General features: G+C 37.8%; 1 protein-coding gene across 1 annotated transcript in view; it reads left to right on the top strand.

The window, feature by feature from the left end:
* LOC124787671 (proton channel OtopLc) overlaps positions 1 to 27,970 on the top strand; it is a 700,713-nt gene that overhangs the window by 639,307 nt on the left and 33,436 nt on the right. The window contains exons 11-13 of the mRNA XM_047254488.1: positions 1,983 to 2,214; positions 10,793 to 11,077; positions 20,200 to 20,380. Coding sequence (XP_047110444.1) covers positions 1,983 to 2,214; positions 10,793 to 11,077; positions 20,200 to 20,380 — 698 coding nt within the window. The remainder of the gene's footprint in view (positions 1 to 1,982; positions 2,215 to 10,792; positions 11,078 to 20,199; positions 20,381 to 27,970) is intronic.

Genomic DNA, 27,970 nt, shown 5'->3' with positions numbered 1-27,970 from the left:
AATTTTGTCAATATTGACTTGAAAGTAACTCCATTTCTACCAAAGCTATTATCTGGGGACTCAGTTTTATTTGAAAAGCTTAAAAATCAACTCTAGACTACAGCTCGTCCTCTGAAGTTAAAGCTGCCTCCAATCTTGGGAGCTATCCATCCCTTATTCTTGCTTCTGTTCAGTTCTACTGCTGTTTGTTGTAGGACAAGATTGAAAGGACCATAGGGTTATGTTTAAGAAAATACTTAAATTTTCAATTTACACTGTCTATTTTATAAATTTCTTCTCCTTTATAAAATTCTTATTGTAACTTCTCTTTAAACACCAGGATCTGATTGAGTCATTGTTTACAATTCTACAACACAATGCTTCATTCCATCATCTGTAGCTAACCTATCAGTATATTCTATTGTTAACATTTGATCACCATGGTCATATTACCATTGGCTAACTAAATTATTGCAAGTTGTTTGGTTCAGAAACAAGCTGTCAATGGCTGTTGCATTGTTTCCTCCAGTCCTTGTAGGGGATTTTGCTGTGACAAATAATTCAAAGCTGGACATCAAGATAAATAAATGCACTTGCTCTGTACTTTATGACAAAAAATCACCATTAAAATTTCCACAAACACCAATCTTCCAGTTAAGTTTGCATAACAATATTAAAGCTCTCTCTAGCTGGTTTGTGAAGCTTTAAGGTACTTCCTACTCGTGACTTGTAGACAGTCAGCCCTACAAATTTGTGTGCTTCCTGATCTGTTACTGTGGCACAACATTCGAAGTGCTGTTCAAACTATATTCATTTACGTGAAGGGCATAGTACTTGACTCCATTCTTTGCATGTATAGCCACTCCCTCATTTTCATGCCTGTTTGGCAGTAGTGTGATATTTCTGAATGAATATTTTGAAACACTATGTACACATTAGCTGTACAAAATTGTTTATTTAACAAGGTTCCTCAGTTTTTCTTATCTACTTCATTCTGTTCTACAAATTCCAACTTTTACCTTGTGCCTTCCTGTCCCCAACTTATTGCATTCCCTAAGTACCTCTCCCAACTACCATCTTCTGTCACCCATATTATCCCAATTATATTTACTCTTTTCTTGATTGTCACAAAGTGAGTTCTTCAGGCACAGCCCACAAGCATGATTTTCTTCTGAATAATTTTGTATAGGTGCATTTACATTTACATTCCAATTGCTGTATCATAGTAACTTGAAGAGAGGTGCCCCCCCTCCCCCCCTCCCCCACCACACACACACACACACACACACACACACACACACACACACACACACACACAGGCTGTGGATCTCTGACATTTGGCCAAAACCTCAAATATAATCTCTCTCCTGGCCCAAAGTTTAGAATGTCCTTTCCTTCTGTACTACAGTGTTAACAAACCATTAAACTGTAAACAACTTTTATTGTCTTCTTTCTTCCCTTCTATATGTCTCTTACTTTTTCATACTCCACCTGTAGATTTAAGAGAAAGGCCAGATTTAAATATTCTGAACCTAGAAATCCATTTCATGAAACTGTCTGCTAAATTATTGTTTTGTGTTTCACGAGAAGATAAATAACAGTTCTTCTTGTATCTTATACAGTACAGATGTTTACCTATCTAACTATCTATCTATCTATCTGTCTATCTGTCTGTTTGTGTTTAATATTTTATTTGTTGGTATGCAGATTTCTATTTTTTAATTTAATTTTTGAACCTTGAACTTTGGGAAAAGGTGGATATTTTACAAAGAATTAAGATGTTTTTTGTGCTAAGTGTAAACGTCTAAAAAGAAACATTAAATCACTCACTAGTCATATTAGACAATTTAAATGTCCTTGCTGTGGGAATCTTTTCAAGCTTGTGGTTTAAAATATGTACTGTCATCATTTTAGGATAGCATCTAATGTGATTTGTATGATATAAATGTCAGTTGATATCTGTGTGTGATAGAGAGTTTTTATGTTCCATATTTACTACCCAGTTAATGGAAACAGCAATGGCAGTATTCCATTCTTGGATGGACCTTTTTATCCAGCAGCTTTAACAAGTTTGAATAATGGTACCTCTATTACAAGTGGTTGTGGTCGGGTGAACATCATGGGAACAATTGTTCAGGATTCTGCTCCATACTTGTTTCCATTTATAATTGAATACAGCCTAATTGGTGCTGCTGTGATTTATGTTATGTGGAGACACATTGGACGTCATCCCAGGTTGGTACCTTTGGTGTATGCATGCAAAATAATGCTGTTAAGAATACAATGATTTAATAATAATAATAATAATAATAATAATAATAATAGTGTAATTTTAATGCTGATGTACCATGTAACACAAGGGGAGTGCTGTATGCAGGGAATTGCAAGGCAAGCTGGAATTTCAGGACTACTCATCAGTGATGCAAAAGACCACAACTGGAAAATGTGGTGCCAGAGACATAAAACCTGGACTACAGCACAATGTAAGAAAGTCATTTGGCCAGATGGGTCTTGTTTCACACTATTTCCAACTTCTGGCCAAGTTTACGTCCCAAAAATGAAACATCATTGGAGTTCAGTGACGCATTGGGCAGCCATATTGTGGTATTCCCCAGGCTCCTAGTTTACTCTGCAAGGTCACATTATGGCCAAGGACTACGTGCCCATTTTGGGTGAACATTTCCACTCCATGGTAGAATGTCCAATGGTGATGCTGTGCTTCAAAATGACAGGGCTTCAGTTCACACAGCTGGCATTGTCCAGGACTGGCTCTTGTGAGCACGAGGATAACGTGTTATGTCTCCCATGGCCACTGCAGTCACCATATCTCAATATCATTGAGCTTTTGTGGTGTGCTTTGGAGAGAATGGTGTGTGATTGCTATCCAGTGTGTGATCACTATCCGCCTCCATCACCATTACCTTGACTTAGCACTATGTTGCAGGAAGAATGATATAACATTCCCTTGGAAACCACACAGGAGTTGTATTTATCTACTCCAAGACAACTGAAAGCTGTTTTGAATGCCAACACATTTCTTACACCGTATTAGGCATGCGAATGTGTTTTTTTTTGGTGTTTCCGTATTTTTGTCTCCTCCCAGCCGTATATGAAAAACTTTTTTTACCTCTCTCTGTCATCCTTACAATAAGCATTTTCTGAGGTCTGGTGCTTCAGGGGAGGCACTTAATTAATACTAAAACTGATGCACTCTCCCATAGCATATTTTGTCTACATTTCTAATAATTTTCATATACTCCAGTACATTCATTTTGCTCAAATTTCACTCCTATTTGGTATATCTCTAAATAATATAATGGTTTTCCTAAATAATTTCTGCAAAATGTCAGGATAGTTCCTCCAACAAGGTCATGATCAACCACCTGTCCTCTTCCCACACTACAGGGTGGTCAATTGATTGTGACCGGGCCAAATATCTCACAAAATAAGCATCAAACGAAAAAACTACAAAGAACAAAACTTGTCTAGCTTGAAGGGGGAAACCAGAAGGTGCTATCGTTGGCCCCATAGGTCAAATGGATATCAACTGCTTTTTTTTTTTTAAATAGGAACCACCATTTTTTATTACATATTCGTGTAGTACGTAAAGAAATATGAATGTTTTAGTTGGACCACTTTTTTTGCTTTGTGATATATGGCACTGTAATAGTCACAAACATATGGCTCACAATTTTAGATGAACAGTTGGTAACAGGTAGGTTTTTTTAAATTAAAATACAGAACATAGGTAAATTTGACTATTTTATTTCGGTTGTTCCAATGTGATACATGTACCTTTGTCAACTTATCATTTCTGAGAATGCATGCTATACAGTGTGATTACCTCTAAATACCACATTAATGCAATAAATGCTCAAAATGATGTCCGTCAACCTCAATGCGTTTGGCAATATGTGTAACGACATTCCTCTCAACAGCGAGTAGTTTGCCTTCCGTAATGTTCACACATGCATTGACAATGCTCTGACGCACACAGGAGCTGTATTTATCTATTCCAAGACAACTGGAAGCTGTTTCGAATGCCAACATGTTTCTTACACCACATTAGGCACGCATATGTGTTTTTTTGATGTTTCCATATTTTTGTCTTTTCCCAGCCGTATATGAAAAACTTTTTTACCTCTCTGTGTCATCCTTACGACAAGCATTTTCTGAGGTCTGGTGCTTCAGGGGAGGCACTTAATTAATAAAAAAACTGATGCACTCTTCCATAGCATATTTTGTCTACATTTCTAATAATTTTCATATACTCCAGTACATTCATTTTGCTCAAATTTCACTCCTATTTGGTATATCTCTAAATAATGTAATTAAAATACAGAACATAGGTAAATTTGACCATTTTATTTCGGTTGTTCCAATGTGATACATGTACCTTTGCGAACTTATCATTTCTGAGAACGCATGCTATTACAGTGCGATTACCTGTAAATACCACATTAATGCAATAAATGCTCAAAATGATGTCCGATGCATTTGGCAATATGTGTAACGACGTTCCTCTCAACAGCGAGTAGTTCGCCTTCTGTAATGTTCGCACATGCATTGACAATGCGCTGACGCATGTTGTCAGATGTTGTTGGTGGATCACGATAGCAAATATCCTTTCCCCACAGAAAGAAATCCGGGGACATCAGATCCAGTGTACAAGAGGCCACGGTATGGTGCTTCAATGAGCAATCCACCCGTCGTGAAATATGCTATTCAATACCGCTTCAACAGCATGTGAGCTATGTGCCAGACATCCATCATGTTGGATGTACATCACCATTCTGTCAAGCTGTGAAACATCTTGTAGTAACATCGGTAGAACATTATGTAGGAAATCAGCATACACTGCACCATTTAGATTGCCGTTGATAAAATGGGGGCCAATTATCCTTCCTCCCATAATGCTGCACCATACATTAACCCACCAAGGTCGCTGATGTTCCACTTGTCACAGCCATCGTGGATTTTACATTGCCCAATAGTGCATATTATGCTGGTTTACAATACCGCTGTTGGTGAATGATGCTTTGTCGCTAAATAGAACGTGTGCAAAAAATCTGTCATTGTCCTGTAATTTCTCTTGTGCCCAGTGGCAGAACTGTACATGACATTCATAGTCATTGCCATCCAATTCCTGGTGCATAGATATATGGTACAGGTGCATTCGTTGTTGATGTAGCATTCTCAACACTGATGTTTTTGAGATTCCCGATTCTTGTGCAATTTGTCTGCTACTGATGTGTGGATTAGCCGCAACAGCAGCTAAAACACCTACTTGGGCATCATCATTTATTGCAGGTTGTGGTTGACATTTCACATGTCGCTGAACACTTCCTGTTTCCTTAAATAACGTAACTATCCGGCGAACGGTCCAGACACTTGTATGACGTCATCCACAATACCGAGCAGCATGCATAGCACAAGCCAGTTGGGCATTTTGATCACAATAGCCACACACCAACACAATATTGACATTTCTGCAATTGGTAAATGGTCCATTTTAACACAGGTAATGTATCAATAAGGAAATACTGTCCGCACTGGTGGAATGTTACATGATACCATGTACTTATACATTTGTGACTATTATTCCCCTGTGGTGGGGAGGCTTGCGTGCCTCAGTGATACAGATAGCCATAGGTGCAACCACAATGGAGGGGTATCTGTTGAGAGGCCACACAAATGTGTGGTTCCTGAAGAGGGGCAGTAGCCTTTTCAGCAGTCGCAGGGGCAACAGTCTGGATGATTGACTGACCTGGCTGTGTAACACTAACCAAAACGGCATTACTGTGCTGGTACTGCAAATGGCTGAAAGCAAGGGGAAACTACAGCCGTAATTTTTCCTGAAGGCATGCAGCTGTACTGTATGATTAAAGGATGATGGAATCCAATTGGGTAAAATATTCCAGAGGTAAAATAGTCCCCCATTCAGATCTCCGGCCGGGGACTACTCAGGAGGTGGTTGTTATCAGGAGAAAGAAAACTGGCATTCTATGGATCGGAGCATGGTATGTCAGATCTCTTAATTGGGCAGGTAGGTTAGAAAATTTAAAAAGGGAAATGGATAGGTTAAAGTCAGATATAGTGGGAATTAGTGAAGTTCGGTGGCAGGAGGAACAAGACTTCTGGTCAGTTGAATACAGGGTTATAAATACAGAATCAAATAGGGGTAATGCAGGAGTAGGTTTAATAATGAATAGGAAAATAGGAATGTGGGTAAGCTACTGCAAACAGCATAGTGAACGCAATATTGTGGCCAAGATAGATACGAAGCCCATGCCTACCACAGTAGTACAAGTTTATATGCCAACTAGCTCTGCAGATGACGAAGAGATTGATGCAATGTATGATGAGATAAAAGAAATTATTCAGATAGTGAAGGGAGACGAAAATTTGACAGTCATGGGTGACTGGAACTCAATAGTAGGAAAAAGAAGAGAAGGATATGTACTAGGTGAATATGGAATGGGAGGAAGGAATGAAAGAGGAAGCCGTCTGGTAGAATTTTGCACAGAGCATAACTTAATCATAGCTAACACTTGGTTCAAGAATCATGAAAGAAGGTTGTATACATGGAAGAATCCTGGAGATACTAGAAGGTATCAGATAGATTATATAATGGTAAGACAGAGATTTAGGAACCAGGTTTTAAACAGTAAGACATTTCCAGGGGCAGATGTGGACTCTGACCACAATCTATTGGTTATGAACTGTAGATTAAAACTGAAGAAACTGCAAAAAGGTGGGAATTTAAGGAGATGGGACCTGGATAAACTGACTAAACCAGAGGTTGTACAGTGTTTCCGGGAGAGCATAAGGGAGTGATTGACAAGAATGGGGGAAAGAAATACAGAAAATATAAAAATGCAGTAAATGAAGCAGGCAAAAATGGATACAAATGTCTCAAAAATGAGATCAACAGGAAATGCAAAATGGCTAAGCAGGAATGGCTAGAGGACAAATGTAAGGATGTAGAGGTGCATATCACTAGGGATAAGATAGATACAGCCTACAGGAAAATTAAAGAGACCTTTGGAGAAAAGAGAACCACTTGTATGAATACCAAGAGCTCAGCTGGAAACCCAGTTCTAAGCAAAGAAGGGAAAGCAGTAAGGTGGAAGGAAGATATAGAGGGTCAATACAAGGGCGATGTTCTTGAGGACAATATTATGGAAATGGAAGAGAATGTAGATGAAGATGAAATAGGAGATATGAGACTGCATGAAGAGTTTGACAGAGCACTGAAAGACCTGAGTCGAAACAAGGCCCCCGGAGTAGACAACATTCTATTGGAACTACTGACGGCCTTGGGAGAGTTAGTCTTGACAAAACTCTACCATCTGGTGATCAAGATGTATGAGACAGGCGAAATACTCTCAGACTTCAAGAAGAATATAGTAATTCCAATCCCAAAGAAAGCAGGTGTTGACAGATGTGAAACTTACTGAACAATCAGTTTAATAAGCCATGGCTGCAAAATACTAACACGAATTCTTTACAGATGAATGGAAAAACTGGTAGAAGCCGACCTCAGTTTGGATTCCATAGAAATGTTGGAACACGTGAGGCAATACTGACCCTACGACTTATCTTAGAAGCTAGATTAAGGAAAGGCAAACCTATGTTTCTAGCATTTGTAGACTTAGAGAAAGCTTTTGGCAATGTTGACTGAAAAACACACTCTCAAATTCTGAAGGTGGCAGGGGTAAAATAAAGGGAGCGAAAGGCTATTTACAATTTGTAGATAAACCAGATGGCAGTTACAAGAGTTGAGGGGCATGAAAGGGAAGCAGTGGTTGGGAAGGGAGTGAGACAGGGTTGTAGCCTATCCCCGATGTTATTCAATCTGTATATTGAGCAAGCAGTAAAGGAAACAAAAGAAAAATTCAGGGTAGGAATTAAAATCCATGGAGAAGAAATAAAAACTTTGAGGTTTGCCGATGACATTGTAATTCTGTCAGAGACAGCAGAGGACCTGGAAGAGCAGCTGAATGGAATGGACAGTGTTTTGAAAGGAGGATATAAGATGAACATCAACAAAAGCAGAACGAGGATAATGGAAGGTAGTTGAATGAAATTGGGTGATGCTGTGGAAATTAGATTGGGAAATGAGACAGCTAAAGTAGTAAAGGAGTTTTGCTATTTGGGGAGCAAACTAACTGATGATGGTCGAAGTAAAGAGGATATAAAATGTAGACTGGCAATGGCAAGGAAAGCGTAAAGAGATATTTGTTAACATCAAGTATAGATTTAAGAGTCAGGAAGTCGTTTCTGAAAGTATTTGTATGGAGTGTAGCCATGTATGGAAGTGAAATGTGGATGATAAATAGTTTAGACAAGAAGAGAACAGAAGCTTTCAAAATGTGATGCTACAGAAGAATGCTGAAGATTAGATGGGTAGATCACATAACTAATGAGGAGGTACTGAATAGAATTGGGGGAAGAGAAATTTGTGGCATAACTTGACTAGAAGAAGGGATTGGCTGGTAGGGCATATTCTGAGGCATCAAGGGATCTAGACCTGATTTCTGAAACCAGTTTCTTCAAAATTGTGCAAACACTGTGCCAACACTCAGGTGGACACAAATACAAATATGTGATGTTAAATCAATAAAAAAACTAGAAAATTAAAAATATCAACATATTTATGGCTTATCAAATTTTGTGATAAAAAAAATATTGACTCTCATATCAAACCCTCTTTATACACTAATAAACTGGATGTATGCTGGTGGCCATTTTCATACGTATCCAAAAAGAGCAGTTGTCATCCCTATTTATAAAAAGGGTAGTAAGTGATGCACAAATAATTATCATTCAATTTCATTCTCTCCTAAATAATAGACTACTGCATACAACAGGATATTTGCAGACATTTATCTGAAAACAGTATTCCGAATCAATCTCAAAATGGTTTTGGTCCAAATTATCAACAGTGAAAGCAGTTGAAGACATCATTTCTGTTATACAAACCTCATTTGAACCAAAGGTATCTGCTGAAGCTATTCTAGTTTACCTAAGCAATGCATTTGATTTGGTGCACCATACAATACTACTGGAGAAACTTTGGTGCTATGGAGCAAGGCCCTTAGAACTCTCTAATAAGCTCCTATCTCAGTGACAGGAAACAAATTCTAGTTACAATAACCAAAAGTCCCAATACTTAAACGTAACAGGAGGCATTCCTCAGGGTTCCGTGCTTCACTGTTTACTTTTTATAATATTTGTGAATGATCTTCCCAGCAACAAGCCCTGTAAATCTGTGCTTTATGCATGTCACAACATACATTAGTTCTGGGAAAGACATAAATAAATTGAAACTGGAAAACAGAGTACTTTAACCTGTCTAATACATGGTTCAAAGCCAGTGAGCTATCCATCAGCTATGAAGAGACAGTAAACATCATTTTCAGTTTATCAAGTAGTGAAACTGAGTACTGAACTGTTAAGCTGCATGGTATATATCTTGGTTCAAAATGAACTTGGCACAAACAGATAGATACTAAATTATTTCTAACTGTGAACTATTTTGTATTTACCTTAATGTGTCAGTAGTTTATTTGATACTTCTGTATATTATTTTCTACACACTGTGAAATGTGTTGTTCTCTGGTGTTTATTTTATGTGCCTTGTATTATAATTAGTGTGTGTATTGTAATTATGTCAACAAAATGTATTTGTACAATATATATGAACTCCCAATGATGACATTGATTGCAAAAAAAAAGGGGGGGGGGGGGCTCAAAGATGGATCAAAATAAATAAATAGAGGAGGGATATAGCAAAATACAGTGCTAGATGCAGATTAGAAGGGGTACAAGGGGTCACTTGTAGACTGAGTTTTGTTTCATGGAAGCTCCTATTTGTGATGTCCAATTCAGAAAGAGATTTGACCTTCAAGTTTTAGTTAATGTGTTTATTGGGAAAATAAATAAATCACAGCATATAAATGTTACTGTGGCATTTGCAAAACAGAACAAACGTTAATAAAACATAGATCATTGATTTACAAGTTGTTGAATAAGTCCCCTTAGCCCTTATTCATTGGGATGGCCATTCAAACTTGTATCTAACATTGTGTTTCACTATATCTTTCCTGTATTCTAAGTTAATCCCTTCTAGAACTAAAAATATATTTCCTTATTTGACCTTAACTGAGCTACTCATGATCTTGAATAATGTATCATTTTATAACTGAAATTTGCCACTCTTTTGAAATCTTCAGCCAAAAATTAGGGTTCCCTCTTTAAAAAATCACTGTAACTTCAAATCACCTTGAAAATCATGTTCAAGGTCATGCCCATTAGTAGTAATGCCACCTACAACTTCGCCACCTACAACTTTTATCCAAAACATTTTGCTGTATCTCATCTCCATCCCAAGTTATTCGCCATTAAGGATTAAACTGGTCCATCCTGTATATTTATGCATCCATTTATTTGACTTGGATTTTCCTTGTATTGAACTGGCAAATCTTATTCCAACAGAAAATGGTTCTTTGATTAATAAATAATTCTATACTATATTATACTATGCTGTCTACACTACACTACACTCAATACAGTTCACCCACTGAACTGTTGAACCTATTTCTGTGTCCTTACTGTCAAATACCACAGCCTAGTACTTTGTGTTTATAATTATTCTTGCAGTGATTTATATCATATTCCTTGAGAAGGCTTCTTGTTGCATGGTACAGCCAATAACTTAATTTACTAGCATAGAAACACTTTTTCATCTTCAGTCTGTTTCTTACAAAAATAGAAATTGTGTTGTTCTGACTGTACATGTTGTTGCCAGATATGTGGAACAGGAAGATTTGGAACAACGGCTGGAAGCAATGTTATCACGAAGAGCAGTGGCAATGGCACAAGCACGTCGACAAGGCCGTGTAGACTGTGTAGGTGCTAGCAAAGGCCTGTTCTGTGGCCTCCTGCTTTTGGTTGCATCTCTTATTTGTCTCATACTTTTCTTTGTGATGATACATCATCAAGATTATGGACTGCTTGCAATATACCTGGCAGATGTTTCTCACTGTGTGTTGATGTCTCTCAGCATAATAGCTACTATTGTTGGCTTCATCAGGTAAGCAGCTTATTTGTTAAGTGTGACTTATTATCATTCTGTTTGGTGCCATTTCCCAGTTCATTGCCACTCTGTTCCTACCCCTACCCCTCCCCCTTCCTCCTTCCCCCTTCCCCCTTTCCACTTTATTCCTTTTCTCAGATTACAACATGCAGAATCACATAAAATTATACCTTTTAGACAGGAAATGAGTTGTCACACAGTTAATAACTGCAGATCGAATGACATTCCTGTTACTACCAGAGTCCCATAAGATTCTGTCCTGGGTCCTTACTTTTCTAATACATGTGCGAATAGTTCTTTGCAGTCTGCACATTAATTATCCAAAAACAAAACGATATTAAAGAAAAGCAAAACTGAAACTGTATGCTCTTTTCCGCAATGAAGTGAGTAAAAAGCAAATTAGGGTGACTCAGTCAGATTAGTAGGAATACATTTGGACTCACAACTGAAGAGGGTTTGCACAAATACACTAGTTATACACTAAAATATTGTGAGTGATTCTTTTATTATGCAAGCCAAAATGCTGTGTCAGAAAGGGAGCAGCTTTCTCATCATACTATGATTTATTCCACTCTCTCTTAACACAATGGAAATATCTTATAGGGCGACTCTTCTGATGCAAAAATATTGTTTATGTGTGAGGACAATTTACAGTCATTACAAATGGAAAGAAACTCATGCCAGTCACATTTCAAAGAACAAAAAATATGAACAGTAACCTCCCTCAATATAAAAACCTGTCACCTATTAATAGAAAAAGCAGGCAGCCCTTGATAGTGAGTAACTTATAATATCCTTACTTTGAGAACCTTCTACTCAACAGATGTTTATACGAGGTAGAAGAGTTGTGTAATAATATGGTTCCTAATGTGTGGTGTCCTAATTCTGATATGTAATTTGTGATGCCAGATCTTAGCTGCACACATCAAAACCCAAATCTTGTAAATGTAGTGGTTGATGCATAAATAAATAAATAAATAAATACTTACCTTTATAATGTTCATTGTCATTTTGACATGAAATTGGCCTACATTTGCTTGCAAATCTGTGTTAAAATATGTTGTCTGTAATAACTACATACAGTAGATGTTGCACTCTGATCACTATGGTAGCAGAATGGCTGCTGGAAGTAGTTAATGTAGATTTAACTAATGGGCTTTGTTTCCACAGGCTCTCAATTGAGGGTGTCCATAATTGTAACTTAAGTTTGTACCATGAAAATATGTGCAAGACCAAGCTGCTAGATGATCATACTCCCAGTGAAAGCCTTGCAGTGGTGGCACTGAAACTAATATGTGCCATATATGAGGACCTTCCTGTTGCAGGATAAGATATTCCAATGATAGGAACTAAATAGTATGAGCTAGGTGATCATATGAAATAGGCTTGATCTCAAGTATTTCATATGAATATGATCCATGTGGCAAGGGGCTGGGACAGGACTAGCATAAGGATGGACCAGGATAAGTTATAGGTTGGACCTGTGACAGAATACCAATTTGTAGGAATGGATGGAAAGAATTTTAAGGGAACAGTCATCCATCAACAAAGGAGGTGGCTTACAAAACACCTTATTTGTTCATGAGACCCAGAAAATATTAGATACAGGCTCCCAGGTAGATGCTATTTTTCTTGACTTCCGGAAGGCGTTCGATACAGTTCCGCACTGTCGCCTGATAAACAAAGTAAGAGCCTACGGAATATCAGACCAGCTGTGTGGCTGGATTGAAGAGTTTTTAGCAAACAGAACACAGCATGTTGTTATCAATGGAGAGACGTCTACAGACGTTAAAGTAACCTCTGGCGTGCCACAGGGGAGTGTTATGGGACCATTGCTTTTCACAATATATATAAATGACTTAGTAGATAGTGTCGGAAGTTCCATGCGGCTTTTCGCGGATGATGCTGTAGTATACAGAGAAGTTGCTGCATTAGAAAATTGTAGCGAAATACAGGAAGATCTGCAGCGGATAGGCACTTGGTGCAGGGAGTGGCAACTGACCCTTAACATAGACAAATGTAATGTATTGCGAATACATAGAAAGAAGGATCCTTTATTGTATGATTATATGATAGCGGAACAAACACTGGTAGCAGTTACTTCTGTAAAATATCTGGGAGTATGCGTACGGAACGATTTGAAGTGGAATGATCATATAAAACTAATTGTTGGTAAGGCGGGTACCAGGTTGAGATTCATTGGGAGAGTGCTTAGAAAATGTAGTCCATCAACAAAGGAGGTGGCTTACAAAACACTCGTTCGACCTATACTTGAGTATTGCTCGTCAGTGTGGGATCCGTACCAGGTCGGGTTGACGGAGGAGATAGAGAAGATCCAAAGAAGAGCGGCGCGTTTCGTCACTGGGTTATTTGGTAACCGTGATAGCGTTACGGAGATGTTTAATAAACTCAAGTGGCAGACTCTGCAAGAGAGGCGCTCTGCATCGCGGTGTAGCTTGCTCGCCAGGTTTCGAGAGGGTGCGTTTCTGGATGAGGTATCGAATATATTGCTTCCCCCTACTTATACTTCCCGAGGAGATCACGAATGTAAAATTAGAGAGATTAGAGCGCGCACGGAGGCTTTCAGACAGTCGTTCTTCCCGCGAACCATACGCGACTGGAACAGGAAAGGGAGGTAATGACAGTGGCACGTAAAGTGCCCTCCGCCACACACCGTTGGGTGGCTTGCGGAGTATCAATGTAGATGTAGATGTAGATAGTTGAAGCCCTGGCCTCTTCATGTATCTCCTAATTTTCCTTTTGTAAAATGGTCCTCCTATGAAATGAAATGTTCTGTTGTATTAGATTCTTTCACATTTGGTAAGTCCTTTAATTTTGATGTCCCACATCTATGGTAAACCAATTTTACTGAGGTATTTTTTATTTCATTCTCTCTTTAATCAGGGTTGTGGGTAAAAAATTCTCAGGTATTGTTGAAAGGAAAGTGCGAGTATTAGTTGAGGACAAATTGGATGAAAATCAGTGTGAGTTTAGGCCTCCTAGAAGTTGTCAGGACCAGATCTTTAGCATATGGCAAATAATGGAGAAGTGTTAAGAGTGGAACAGGGAATTGTATCTATGCTTTATAGATCTAGAAAAGGCATATAACCAGGTTCCTAGGAGGAAGTTATTGTCTGTTCTACGAGATTATGGAATGGGAGGCAAACTTTTGCATAGATGGTCAGGCAGCAGTTAGAGTTGACGGTAAATTGGGTTCACGGTTCAGAGTAGTTTCATGGGTAAGACAAGGCTGCAACCTATCTCCACTGTTGTTCATATTATTTATGGATCATATGTTGAAAACAATAGACTGGCTGGGTGAGATTAAGATACGTGAACACAAAATAAGCAGTCTCGCATGCGGATGACTTAGTTGTGATGGCAGATTCGATTGAAAGTTTGCAAAGTAATTTTTCAGAGCTAGATCAGAAATGTAAGGACTATGGTATGAAGATTAGCATCTCCAAAACGAAAGTAATGTCAGTGGGAAAGAGATATAAAGAGATTGAGTGCCAAATAGGAGGAACAAAGTTAGAACAGGTGGACGGTTTCAAGTACTTACGAAGCGTATTCTCACAGGATGGCAACATAGTGAAAGAACTGGAAGCGAGATGTAGCAAAGCTAATGCAGTGAGTGCTCAGCTATGATCTACTCTCTTCTGCAAGAAGGAAGTCAGTACCAAGACTAAGTTATCTTTCGACCAACTTTGTTGTATGGGAGCGAAAGCTGGGTGGATTCAGGTTACCTTATCAATAAGGTTGAGTTTACGGATGTGAAAGTAGCTAGGATGACTGCAGGTACTAGTAGAAGGGAACAATGGCAGGAGGGTGTCCACAATGAGGAAATCAAAGAAAAACTGGGAATGAACTCCATAGATGTAGTAGTCAGGGCCAACAGGCTTAGATGGTGGGGTCATACACACATTGGAGAAGCAAGGTTACCAAAGAGACTCATGGGTTTAGCAGTAGAGGGTAGGAGGAGTCAGGGTAGACCAAGTAGAAGGTACCTGGATTTGGTTAAGAATGATTTTGAAGTAATAGGCTTAACATCAGAAGAGGCATCAATGTTAGCACTGAATAGGAGATCATAGAGGAGTTTTATAAGGGGGACTATGCTCCAGACTGAACGCTGAAAGGCATAATCAGTCTTAAATGATGATGATGATGATGATGATGATGATCTACAGGGTGGGTGAGAAGTCCCTGTACCCCTGTAACCCCTGTTTAGTATCAAATGTTATTATGCAGGTTGGTAGCTTTGTTGCTTCTTAACAGTTGATGGAATTCGTTTACATTTTTTCACAGTCACAGATGAGTTTTAATTTGTAGCCATGGCAGATGTCAGCGGTCATAGTTACACTATTGAGGAGCATTTAGTGACAAGTGTGTGGGTCTGCAAATGACAATAAACATGGCAGACAGTAAGATAGGTTATGGAAGCATTCCAGGAAAGATGCAGTAATAATATTTCTGTTACTGATAAATCAGATATATGTACAGTATTTAACAACTACTTTCTGAGCATTGCTGGTGAATTAAATAAAAATTTAGTTTCAACAGGAAATCATATAAATTTCTTAGCAAATGCCTTTCCGAGATTGACGTCTGAAATACTCCTCTGTGATACAGACAAGAGGGAGATTGAGTCAATAATTAAATCACTGAAGACTAAGGACTCTCATGGTTATGATGGAGTGTCTAGCAGAATATTAAAGTACTGTGCTGCACATGTTAGCCCTGTATTTAGCCATATTTGTAATTTTTCCTTTAGGAATGGTCAGTTTCCTGAGCGATTAAAGTACTCAGTAGTAAAGCCACTTTATAAAAAGGGAGAAAGGGATAATGTAGATAATTTTAGACCTATTTCTATGCCATTAGTTGTTGCAAAAGTTATCGAAAAGGCTGTGTATGTAAGGTTAATTGATCGTTTTATATCACACGATTTGCTATCAAATGTACAGTTCGGCTTTAGAAGTCGTTTGACAACTGAAAATGCTATATTCTCTTTTCTCTGTGAGGTACTGGATGGGCTAAACAAAAAGTTTTGAACGCTTGGCGTATTTTTTGATTTAACAAAGGTATTTGACTGTGTTGATCTCACAGTATTGCTCCAGAAGTTGGACCATCATGGAATAAGGGGAGTAGCTCACAATTGGTTCACCTCTTACTTTAGCAACAGGCAGCAAAAGGTCATTATTCACAATGTTGATAACGACTGTGATGTGGGATTTGAATAGGGTACTGTCAAGTGGGGGGTGCCCCAGGGATCAGTGTTGGGGCCGCTCCTGTTCCTTATTTATACAAATGATATGCCCTCTAGTATTATGGGTAACTCTAAAATATTTCTGTTTGCTGATGACACTAGCTTGGTAGTAAAGGATGTTGTGTGCAACATTGACTCGGTTTCAAGTAGTGCAGTACATGACCTCAGTTCATGGCTTGTAGAAAATAAACTAACATTAAATCGCAGTAAGACTCAGTTTTTACAGTTTCTAACACACAATTCAACAAAACCTGACGTTTTAATCTCACAGAATGGGCATATGATTAGTGAAACTGAACAGTTCAAATTCCTAGGTGTTCAGATAGATAGTAAGCTGTTGTGGAAAGCCCACATTCAGGATCTTGTTCAAAGACTTAATACTGCCATTTTCACTATTCGAACGGTATCAAAAGTGAGTGATACTTCGACACATAAATTAGTCTACTTTGCTTATTTTCATTCACTTATGTCGTATGGTATTATGTTTTGGGGTAACTCTTACCATTCTAGAAGGATATTTTTGACTCAGAAACGGGCAGTTCGGGCAATAAGTGGTGTGAGTTCACGAACCTCTTGTCGACCTCTGTTCATGAGTCTGGGTATTTTGACATTGGCCTCTCAATATGTATATTCCTTATTGTCGTTTCTTGTTACCAATATTAGTTCATTTCCAACAATAAGCAGCTTTCACTTGGTTAATACTCGGCAGAAATCAAACCTCCATTTGAATCGGATTTCATGAACTCTTGTGCAAAAAGGTGTGCAGTATACTGCTGCATCCATTTTCAATAAGCTGCCACTCAAATTCAAAAACCTTAGCAGTAATCCACGCACTTTCAAATCGAAACTGAAGAGTTTCCTCATGGTCACTGCTTCTATTCTGTCGAGGAGTTCCTTGAAAAATTAAGCTGATTCTCATTATATTGCTGATAGCGTTTACGTAAACTTATGGACTGATTTTCTTTCAGGTTCATGAACATTTATTTTTATCTGTTATTACTTTTATGTTGTAAGTTCATGTACTGATATGTTCCATGACCTTGGAGATTTGCTCCTCAATTTGGTCCTACGGAACTTGACAAGTAAATAAATAAATAAAAAATAAATTTAATATGGCTCCACAGTGAAAGGCAACACTTCTGAATTGAGAAAGAATGCTTTTGCTTTTGGAAGTGTTAAAGACAGGCCTTGGAGTCTAAGGAAGAGACACAAGAAGTAACATATTGGAGTCTCTGCTTTGATTGAACAATCTCCGATGAAGTAAACACATGAACATGCTTTGGAACTAGTATACTGAGGACAACAATGTCAGATCACATGAAAAAAGACCTTAAGGTCAGACGTTTTTGACCAACGTTCATAAATGAGTTATTGGATACATAACGGAATGAGCAGGCCATGCTTTGTTAACTCGGTTTCCAAATGCTGTGTAAGATGTGAAACTTATCTGTTCAAATGAATGTGCCTTTTATCACTGCTCGTGATAGAAGTCTTGTCATTTGGGGCAAAGAGAATCCTCATTACACAGTCGAATTAGAAAGCACCTGTCTTGTGTAATGATATTGGCAGTGATGACATCATATATATTCTTAGCCCATACTTATTTTGAATGGACTGTGAATGTCACGGATTATTTATGCATGTTACAAACCTGCTTAATACCTCAGTTTGAAGAGAGAGGCCTCACAGAATGCAAAAAGAGCCTCACAGAATGCACATGGCTGCAGCAAGACAGAACACTGCTCACTCAAATTAAGGGGTATGGGGACTTTATGCCCATGCTGTATTATTATAACAATAATAATCATGTTTTAAACAAAGTCTTAAATAATATCTTGTACTGTGTGTGCTACACAAAAAAATGTTGCATGCATTTGTCTCAGTCGATTAATAAATAATTTGTCAAGGTAGACTTCAAATCAATTCTCCTGTTACCATGTCAACCACGACGATGATTAGTACTACTACTACTACTACTACTACTACTACTACTGCTGCCGCCACCACCACCACCACCACCACCACCACCACCATCACCACTGATATCAAATAACAGATAAAACAGCCATTTTTGTTTGTCTTACACCTGTTGAAACCCTCTTACATTTTGCCTCCCTACATTTCGTCTTCATGAGTAGTATTACAGAATAATTTAAGCCAAATCTTCTGTTGAAGTTGCAGAATACCCCTCGCCTTTTGTTGCACTTGGCTTGGGAGTTCCGTGTCTTGATGTACTGAAATAATATGCTGGAAACTGATACTATAAGGGATAGTACCGAACGATGTAGACCACACAACAAGGCTCCTCCTACATTGTGTGTCTATAGTGTTGTTGATGCCCAGTTCCAGTTTTACAGACCACAGTTTATACAAGTAAAGAGATGCACATCTCTTCCTTCATAAACATTTGTGGAAGAGATCTAATGCAATCATGAATCAGAGGAAAAGTATTTGTTAAACTTCACAGTAGCATAACATACAGTGAGAGAAATATGCTATTAACAGTGCGCATGATCTAAGGTGCTGTACAGTCACCAAAATTAATTACATTGTCCAGTAAATAATTGTGGTCCAACATTAACACTTTGAGGTTACAGATACGATACATAGACATTACACATATGATGTCAGAGTGTGGACTTTCACATGAGATGCTAAGTGTTGGCTACCTCACCCAGGACTTCCACTTTAACCAACATATTTGTGTTGTCAGAGTGCTAACCAGTCACAGACATTTGTTTTGCTCTTAGAGCTTATTCCTGTAATTACTGACTGCAGACTGAAAATACTATATAACATAGAGATGCTGGCTGTTTGGTTGCCAGTTGCTGACTGCAGACTTTGATGGGAGGTGTGACTACTTAAAGACAGAAGAATATGATATGATTTCTGAAACTAGTTATTGATTTTAAAACTGGCTTGGTTAGATTTTGCTATTTTGTGTGGCCTATATGGCTTTACTATTATCTGGTTTATAAAAAATGCTTAAGGTTAGATCATAAAATTATACACATCGTTATTATGCTTCTAAGTATGATGTACTTGATTACAAGTATGGCATGCACCTTGAAATCAATCTTCTATTACTTCCAGCCGGCTGGAAGCCCAAGAACTCTTCGCCAGCTGTATACGCCGGGAAAGCATACATTCACAATCTTCTATTATTCTAAATTATTCAAAATCTAAATTAGAGATGTAATTAATTAGTGAAAGGTGTTGTCTGATTCTTGAAAGAATATAGCTACCAAAATTATATTCTCAAAGTTTAGAATCTTGTAGGCTAAAAGCAAAATAGGCAATCAAAATTATGAGCATCTATACTTTTAATGACAGTTAGTTTGTAAGTTAATTAGTTTCAGATAATTTAAAAGATGTTCTTATGAAAGTTGAGAATGTCTGCCTTTGAATGAGTGGTAACAATACCTCATATGCTGCCCATTAGCTAAAAATTTCTTCCCATTAGACATTGTAGTAAATTTAATAAGCAATAACTTTTAATTCCTCAGGGTTCTAGTAAAACTAATTGCATCATTGTATTCAGGCAGATAAATGTAAAAAAGTTAATTAGAGATTTAAATGAAATTTCACATAAATAACAATTTGATATATTCCTGTACATATTAGATGTACATATTATGTATGCAGCTGCATTAGATACATAATGAAAGACCAAAAAAAATTTAGTTATTTATGGGAGCAGAAAACATAACAGACAGACTGGTTTCCAGCCTCCTGTATTTTAAGTTGTTCTCTGTACTTCATATATTGCTGATGGTTTAAGATATCAATATTCAATCCTTTGCTTCTTAAGTTACTGAAGAAATGTCTCTCTTCTTTTTCTTTTCTTTTCTTACAGAGTACAGAGTCTCAAATTCCGTGCTGAAGAGCAGAGTGATTTGAATGACATTCTCCTAAGAGTATCTGCATTTGGTCTGTTTGTGTATGCTGTATTTAGTGTGATAGCTGGCTCCTTGGCTGCTTTTCCACAAGAACCCAAGTTGTTAATTGTGTGCACTGGCTTACTGTCAATTGTTCAGGTGAGTTAAAATATTCTCTCTCTCTCTCTCTCTCTCTCTCTCTCTCTCTCTCTCTCTCTCTGTGTGTGTGTGTGTGTGTGTGTGTGTGTGTGTGTGTGTGTGTGTGTGTGTGTGTGTGTAGGCATGCATGGAGGGAAGTTCTCTGGAGGCACAAATGTTATATTTCCATATTTAATTGGCATTTGAAGTGATATCTTGTGACAGCTGCCACACCACCCGGTCTGCCAGACTGCTGTGCCAGCTTTGCAGAAGTTAACAGCCACTTGTCAGCTGCCCGACTCCAATGCCGCCTGGCTTGAGCTACAATTTCTTTGTTACCTTTACCCACATTTCCTTTCACACCTCATAAACACTAACTATACACCAAAAATTCTGTTCTTATCAGTGTAATATGTGAAACACCTCCACTGCAAGTGGTTTAGGTGGTCAGCAGAAGCTCACACAGGCCTCCCAGTGACAGTGGGTCACAGCCTGGCACTGCAGTTAGACGGCCATATGCCTATCTCCTGTCTCTACAAACTCTCATTGTGAATCTCTCTATCTGTTAGTGAAAACTATATCAAAATCCCTACAGTAGTTCCAGAGATGAGCCTAAATTTATAAGACAGAAACCACCATGAGGATTTCAGTTTACGTGTGTGTGGAAGACAGATAGAAGAAGACAATAGTAATGGAAATTCCTGGATGGAAAATATACATAAAATAGAGGAAAGGCAATCACTCACCTGTAGTGGACTGACGTGTGGCACACATAAACACCTAATGGAAAAATCACACTAGCTTTCAAGTTCTTGCTCTTCCTCTAGTAAAAATACATACATACACAGACTCTTGTGGTTGTGGGATCTTCTGTATCACTCATCTGTGCCGCATGCCCCGCCCATGTCAATCTAGCTGATTTCACTATTCTTCTAACGGGTGGATCTTTATATATAATATACCACCTCCTCCATCTTCCTCTTTCACAGGTTGGGCCAACAATTCTTCAAAGTACCTCTCTCTCAAAGGCATCTAGCATTCCGATATCCATAGACCTTCAGCATCATTGGCTCACTGACGTCAGCCCAGATGTGGTGGTGTAGGGATCAGATTAAGAGCAACTGAAGAAAAAAAAGATATCAAAGGCAGAAGAGGAATGGTGGGAAATATAAGATACAAGAATAATAGTAACAAAATGTGAAATAAAGTTGTCAGTAGAAAACATCACTCAGAGATGATGGGATGGAGAAGCAAAAGGAAAAAGAGAACTGGAAGACTGAGAAGAAAGAGGACAAAATGATGTACCCTAAAAAATGTACAGATAATCATTGAAAGTGAAGGGTATTTCAGACCTATATTCATGGTAGCTAGATTCTATTTCCCCATAGATGATCTCTGCTTGTTATATTTATTTATTTCTTGTTCTGGTGATCCATGTTGTTTCAGTATCACAGGATACGGAACATTTCAGAAATCTGTGGTAGCACATAAAAACAAAACAAAATGATTTCGTATTACAGTAAACAGTAACTTAGGTTCTATGACAGAAAATCAATTTTAAGAGATAAATAAATATTACAAAATAATAAGTGTTACGGAAAATAAATATTGCAAAATATGTGTTTACAACAAAGAATAGTCAGGATGACAAATGTAGATTTGGGCATATATTTGCATTTAACAATACAAGAAATGTTAAACACTGTAGTTCAGGAACTCTTCTATCATATAAAATGACCTTTGAAATAGGAACTGTGTTAAAGTTTTTTTTAACCCTTTAACTGCTCTGGATGTGTTAATGCGTGCACCTTTCTACCTGTCCCTGTGTGCTCTGAACATGTTTACATGTGCCACAAGTCGTTCTACCTTTTACTTTGATCATATCTACATGTAGACACTTTCAGAGTACCAGACAGAAGGACTGGAGGCGCGCGTAAACACGTTCAGAGCAGTTGCAGGGTTAAACAAGAGCTCATCCTCTACCAAACACTTAATTCTTGAAGGGAGGGCGTTAAAAATCTTACAGCCAGTGAAATGGACTCCTTTCTGTACCATACTTAGATTTGCTTGTTCATAGTGGATATCATGTTTTCTTCTCATCTCATGACTATGATACTCACTATTCAGTGTAAAAATGGATTTTTCTTTCATTATGAAGCATATCAAAGAGGATATATACTGCACAGTGGATGTAAGGATTCCAAATTTCTTAAAAAGATTCCTGCATGTGACTCTAAGAGAGACTCCACATATGATCCTTATGGCTCTTTTTTGTGCACACAGTACTTTTTTAGCCAGGGACTGATTACCCCAAAATATAATTCCATATGCCATAATGGCATGAAAATAACCACAACAGGCTGCCTTTGCGGTTTCCATACTTCTACAAGAAGATACAATGCATCAGTTGCTGAACTCAATCTTTTGCATAGATCCAGGATGTAATTTGACCAGTTCAGCTTGCTGTCAATATGCAAGCCTAGGTATTTTGGGGTATCCACCCTGGTTATCACCTGCTCACCTATTTTTACTACTATTTCTTCACCTTTCAATGTTGTGTGGAACTGAATGTAGTTTATTTTAGTATAATTTAAAGAAAGGTCAGTAATGTTAAACCAGTTCACTGTTCCACTTGAAACCTTATTTGCTGTTTCCTCAAGTTTATCTACTAAATTATCGATAAGTAGTGTAGTGTCATCAACAAAACTGGTGAATCTACAATATTCTGTACAGAGAGGCAGATCATTTATAAAGATAATAAAAAGTAGGGGGCCAAGAACTGAGCCTTGGGGCACTACATGTGATGGTATCCCGTTCTGAAGATAATGGGACTCCATTTTGACTATCTACTACAACTTTCTGTTTTCTGTTTGACAGGTATGAGTCAAGCCACTTCCCTGATGAACCACTTATACTGAGATGTGCAGATTTTTGTATTAATCTGGTGACTGACACAGTCAAACACTTTTGTTAGGTCACAACCACCTTCAGTTTTTTGTTGATGGATTCCAAGACTTCGCCAGCAAATGCAAATATTGCATCTTCTGTTGATAAACCTTTCTGAAATCCAAACTGACTTTCACAGGATATTTTGATCCCTGAGATGCTTAACTATCCTAGCATGCATTAGTTTCTCTAAAACCTTTGAAAAACTTGTCAGTAGTGATATTGGCCGATAGTTAGCAGCATCCGTCTTATCTCCCCTCTCATACAGCAGTTTTACAACTGCATACTGAAGCCTCTCAGGAACTATTCCTTGCATAGGTGATGCATCAAAAATGTGGCAAAGGACTTTACTTACATGGCTGCAGCAGTATTTTAATAATTTGTTAGAAATATCTTCAATCCCAGTAAAGTTTCTACTTCAGGAATTTCATAACTCTTTCAATTTCTTGAACAGTGACTGTTGTTACCTTCATATGTTGTACTGGGCTAGGTACTTTGGCTTTCAAAAGATTGATGGCTTGGTTCATGGAGCCTTGTAAACCTATTTTTTCTGTTACTGTTAAAAATTGTTTGTTTTATGTGTCTGCAACTATTTTTGGATTGATAACAAGATGGTCCTCATTTCTTATTTGGATATTTTCGCTACAAACTGCATTTTTCCTTGTTTCCTTCTTTACAAAATTCCAAATAGTTTTTACTTTATTGCTTGAGTAATCGATTTCTGTCTTCAAGCACATGTTCTTTGCTGCTTGTATGGTCTTATTCAGAACTTTATTGTAGAATTTATAGTGCATACTCCTACTGGGATCATTTGATCTCTTGGCTGCTGCATAGTTCTCTTTTCATTTTACAAGAAATTTTGATGCCTTTAGTAATCCAAGACTTGTATCCAGATTTTAACAGGTTTTCTCTCGCTGCCTTTTTTGGAAATGTTTCTTCAAAAAGACCTGTAACTTCATTGATAAATACATTAAATTTTGAATTAATATCAACTGCAGCATACACAAGAGATCTGTCCACTAGCTGTAATTGGTGATTAAAGCTTTCAGTGGTGTTTGTTTATAATCCTAAAGTTTTTCCAAATAAAATTTTCTTTCCTTTATACATTTATTTTTGCCCTTCATGGTGAGAGAGGCGACTTATAATATTTTTCACAGTAAAATTATTGTAACTATCCTTATCTACAAGTAAATTATCTATTAAAGTGCTGTTACTCTAGTTGGAGTGTCCACCACAGGTATTAAGTTGTAACAGTGAGAGGACACACCTCAGTCAAGCTACTGCTGACAAAGACCTTAATGGCCGAAAGGTATGATTGTGTGAATCTTTTTATTGTGCCTATCGCGGCTCAGCATCTCTGCTATATTGTTATATGGCTAGCCTTTCTCTTTTTTTTTTTTTTTTTTTTAATTACAGCACCATCTATCACACAATGAAAAATGTTTGAAAAATGTTCTGCAAACAGAAGTTACCTACTTTTTCCCCAAAGAATCTGATGCTACAGTAAAAAAATGGGATGTTCCTATTTAAGATTTGAAAGTTGTCACCCGCTCCGTCCTCTGGGGTACTGTATGTGTATTTTTTTCCATTTTTCAATCAGATGCATAGTTTTTGAGATATTTTTTTGTCTCAAGATCAAAAATTCCCCTTGGTTATCAGGAAACAGCATTAAGCATGTTTAGTTTTTGCAAAAGGTTTCTACAACTAAAGCTACAGTATACACCAGTTATTTTTCTTACATTTTTGCACCAAGAACATTTTCTTTGCTAGTGACTGGTTTTTTCGAATTATCTATGAATCAGAAATTATCCTATAAAGTCTCATGCACATTGTAATCAAGTCATCTGGTGTTCAAAATGACTCTCTCATATGAGTACAATTCTCAATCTTTATTCAATTATACAGGAAGGAAGAGTTTGTCATTGCAGAATACAACTTCAAGAAATTCCATCTTATGGCAGTACCAAAAAAGCACTAATTCAACTCAAGCCTGTAACTAAGTATCTATCAGAAGGCACAATGTTGTTGCAAAACACAACACCTCTGGTGGCTGGTACGAAAATGCTTGATAGTGTGATGGTTATAATTAAACTTTCCCTATTTAGCAAATATAATATGGAAACTAATTAATGTACAAGGACCTAATTAATGTACAAGGACCAAACTTGGTAGCATTGATGTCAAGGACATGAGGAAGAGGAATAAAGCAGAATCAATTCAATTGAAATACTTCTAATCTGCTGCTACAGCACATCATACCATTACGTACCGGAACCAATGAAATATTGCCAACAAAGAGTAGAAGAGCTAGAAATTTTGCCAGTGTGCTCTCCTCTTTACCCACTTCTTGGTTTTTAGTTTTAAATGACAATGCCCTGTTAATCTTATGGATAGAATATCCATATTTCCTGAACATGGTCTTTCTGTGAGTGAGCTCCTTAGGCAAACTATCTGCTTCCGAGATCTGTGTAAGCAAGCTCTGTGTACTACCTGTATAGTGCATGGAATCCTGTCACCTGCACGATTTCCTCAAATCAAAGATGACAGAGTGCACTGATTCCGCACCAAGGGGCCATGCTGAGAACAGCCATCTTCTTCGTTCTCCAGTTCCACCAATGACTGCATTGCCACTGAGTAGCATGGCCAATGTGTCAGCTTCATTTTCACACAAGTGCAGAATACTCACAGCACACTGTATATTGTGGAGTTGAGTAAATCGTTGTCAGTCTTTGATGGCTCACCTGAGGATGACTGGCAAGTGCCCATGTCGAAATATCACGGAATGTAGTTGATGACAACGAGCTCCAAGCCTAAACTTTCTTCAAAGATTCAATTAACTAGAAAAATTTTTAAATTCATTTTTGAGTCTATTGGACATTATTCCTTGTTGCAAGGATGGATTAGAATGTAGCCAAGTACATTACTTATAGAAGCACAGCAGTGTTTCAACAACTGTTAAAGATTTTTATCTATTCCAATGATTTTTTTTTTCTTTTCAAAGAAATGATTGTTCTTTCAATTTCAGATACTGTGACAAGGCTGATACGAATCTTTCTGGAATAGTATTTTGCAGAGTACTCAAGATTCATTAACAGATCGCTTGCAGCCTACTTGGTCTGTCTCTGACAAGATGTGTTTGTTGAAAATATTGACTAAGTTTTCAGGATTGCATACAAGAGTTGCTTCATATTTGATTTTGAAGTCTTCTAAAATTCTTTTGTTCTTCCCCATCTCCCTTTTAACAATGTGCCAAATAGTCTTCTTTTTATTATTAGAGTTATCAATTACTGGCTCATAATATGCTTCTTTTGATTTTTGTATTAACTTCTTTAGGAACTTACAGTATATTTTATAGTGGCCAATTTTTGTCATGTTCTTAGACATTCTCATAATGGTGTAAAGTTCCCTGTTTATTTTACTTGGTTTTTAAATTCCCTTGGTAATCCAGCATTTTGTCAGAGATTCTGAGTATTTTTTCTAACAAACTTTTTTGGAAAAGCCTCTTCAAAGAGGGACAAGAATTCATTATTTTAGGGAATATACTAAATTTAGCGTTATTCAGTGACGATGCTATTTGCTGGTGATCAGGTATTAATATTGAACAGTGAAGATGGACTACAGAGAGCTGCCCATTAACTATACAAAATATGTCAGATATATAACATGAGACTAGACTGAACAGATTCAGAAGGATGTAGATTGCAGTAGTTACTCGGAGATGAAGAAGCTTGCACAGGATAGAGCAGCATGGAGAGCTGCATCAAACCAGTCTCTGGACTGAAGACCGCAACAACAACAACATAACATATCAATATCAATAAAAGAAATGCCATGGTTTTCTGTAGGGAAAACCCCAGAAAGAACAAAAATAGTCACAAAAATAATATCTCATCTTAATCAACTTTATACTTACCAACAACTACTTCACCTTTTAGGGGCAGACATACAAACAGATCAGGGACACAGCTGTGGGAACCAGGATGGCTCCTTCCTATACCAACCTTTTCAAGGGTCACTTAGAGAAGGCTTTCCTGGGACCATGTCTTCAGCCCCTGGTTCGGTTTAGATACATTGATGCCATCTTTACCATATGGACTCATAGTGAGGCTGACCTGCTAAAAATTCCTGGAATCTCTGAATACCTTCTCCGAACTAAATTTCACATGGATCTATTCCAAATAGGGAGCCACTTTCCTTGATGTTCATCTCGTCCTCATTGAATGGCAGCTACACACTACTGTCCACAGTAAACCTACCAACAACCATAGTACTTTCATTTTGACAGTTTCCATCCTTTCAATGTCAAGTGTTCCCTCCCATAGAGCCTTGGCATTTGAGGCAAATGTATTTGTTCAGATGCAGACTCTTTACAGCAGTACACCACCATTCTCACATCAGCCTTCACTGCATGTAATTACCTCACCAGCCTAATTAAAAAGCAGATTTCCTGGGCCATCACATCCAATCCTGGTACTGCTGATCCCTCCAAATAACAACTTCTGAGCACACCATTGCTGACTCAGTATTATCCTGCTCTGGAATGTGTTAATCAGCTACTTTGACAGGGTGATGACTTCCTAAAATCATGCCCTGAAATGAGATCTATTTTGCACACCGCACCTAGAATAGTTTTCCATCACCCTCCAAATCTCCACAATATTGTTG

The sequence above is a fragment of the Schistocerca piceifrons genome, chromosome 3 (genome assembly GCF_021461385.2).
Source record: "Schistocerca piceifrons isolate TAMUIC-IGC-003096 chromosome 3, iqSchPice1.1, whole genome shotgun sequence".
NCBI classification, from domain to species: domain Eukaryota; kingdom Metazoa; phylum Arthropoda; class Insecta; order Orthoptera; family Acrididae; genus Schistocerca; species Schistocerca piceifrons.
This window is presented reverse-complemented; position numbering and strand designations above follow the sequence as displayed.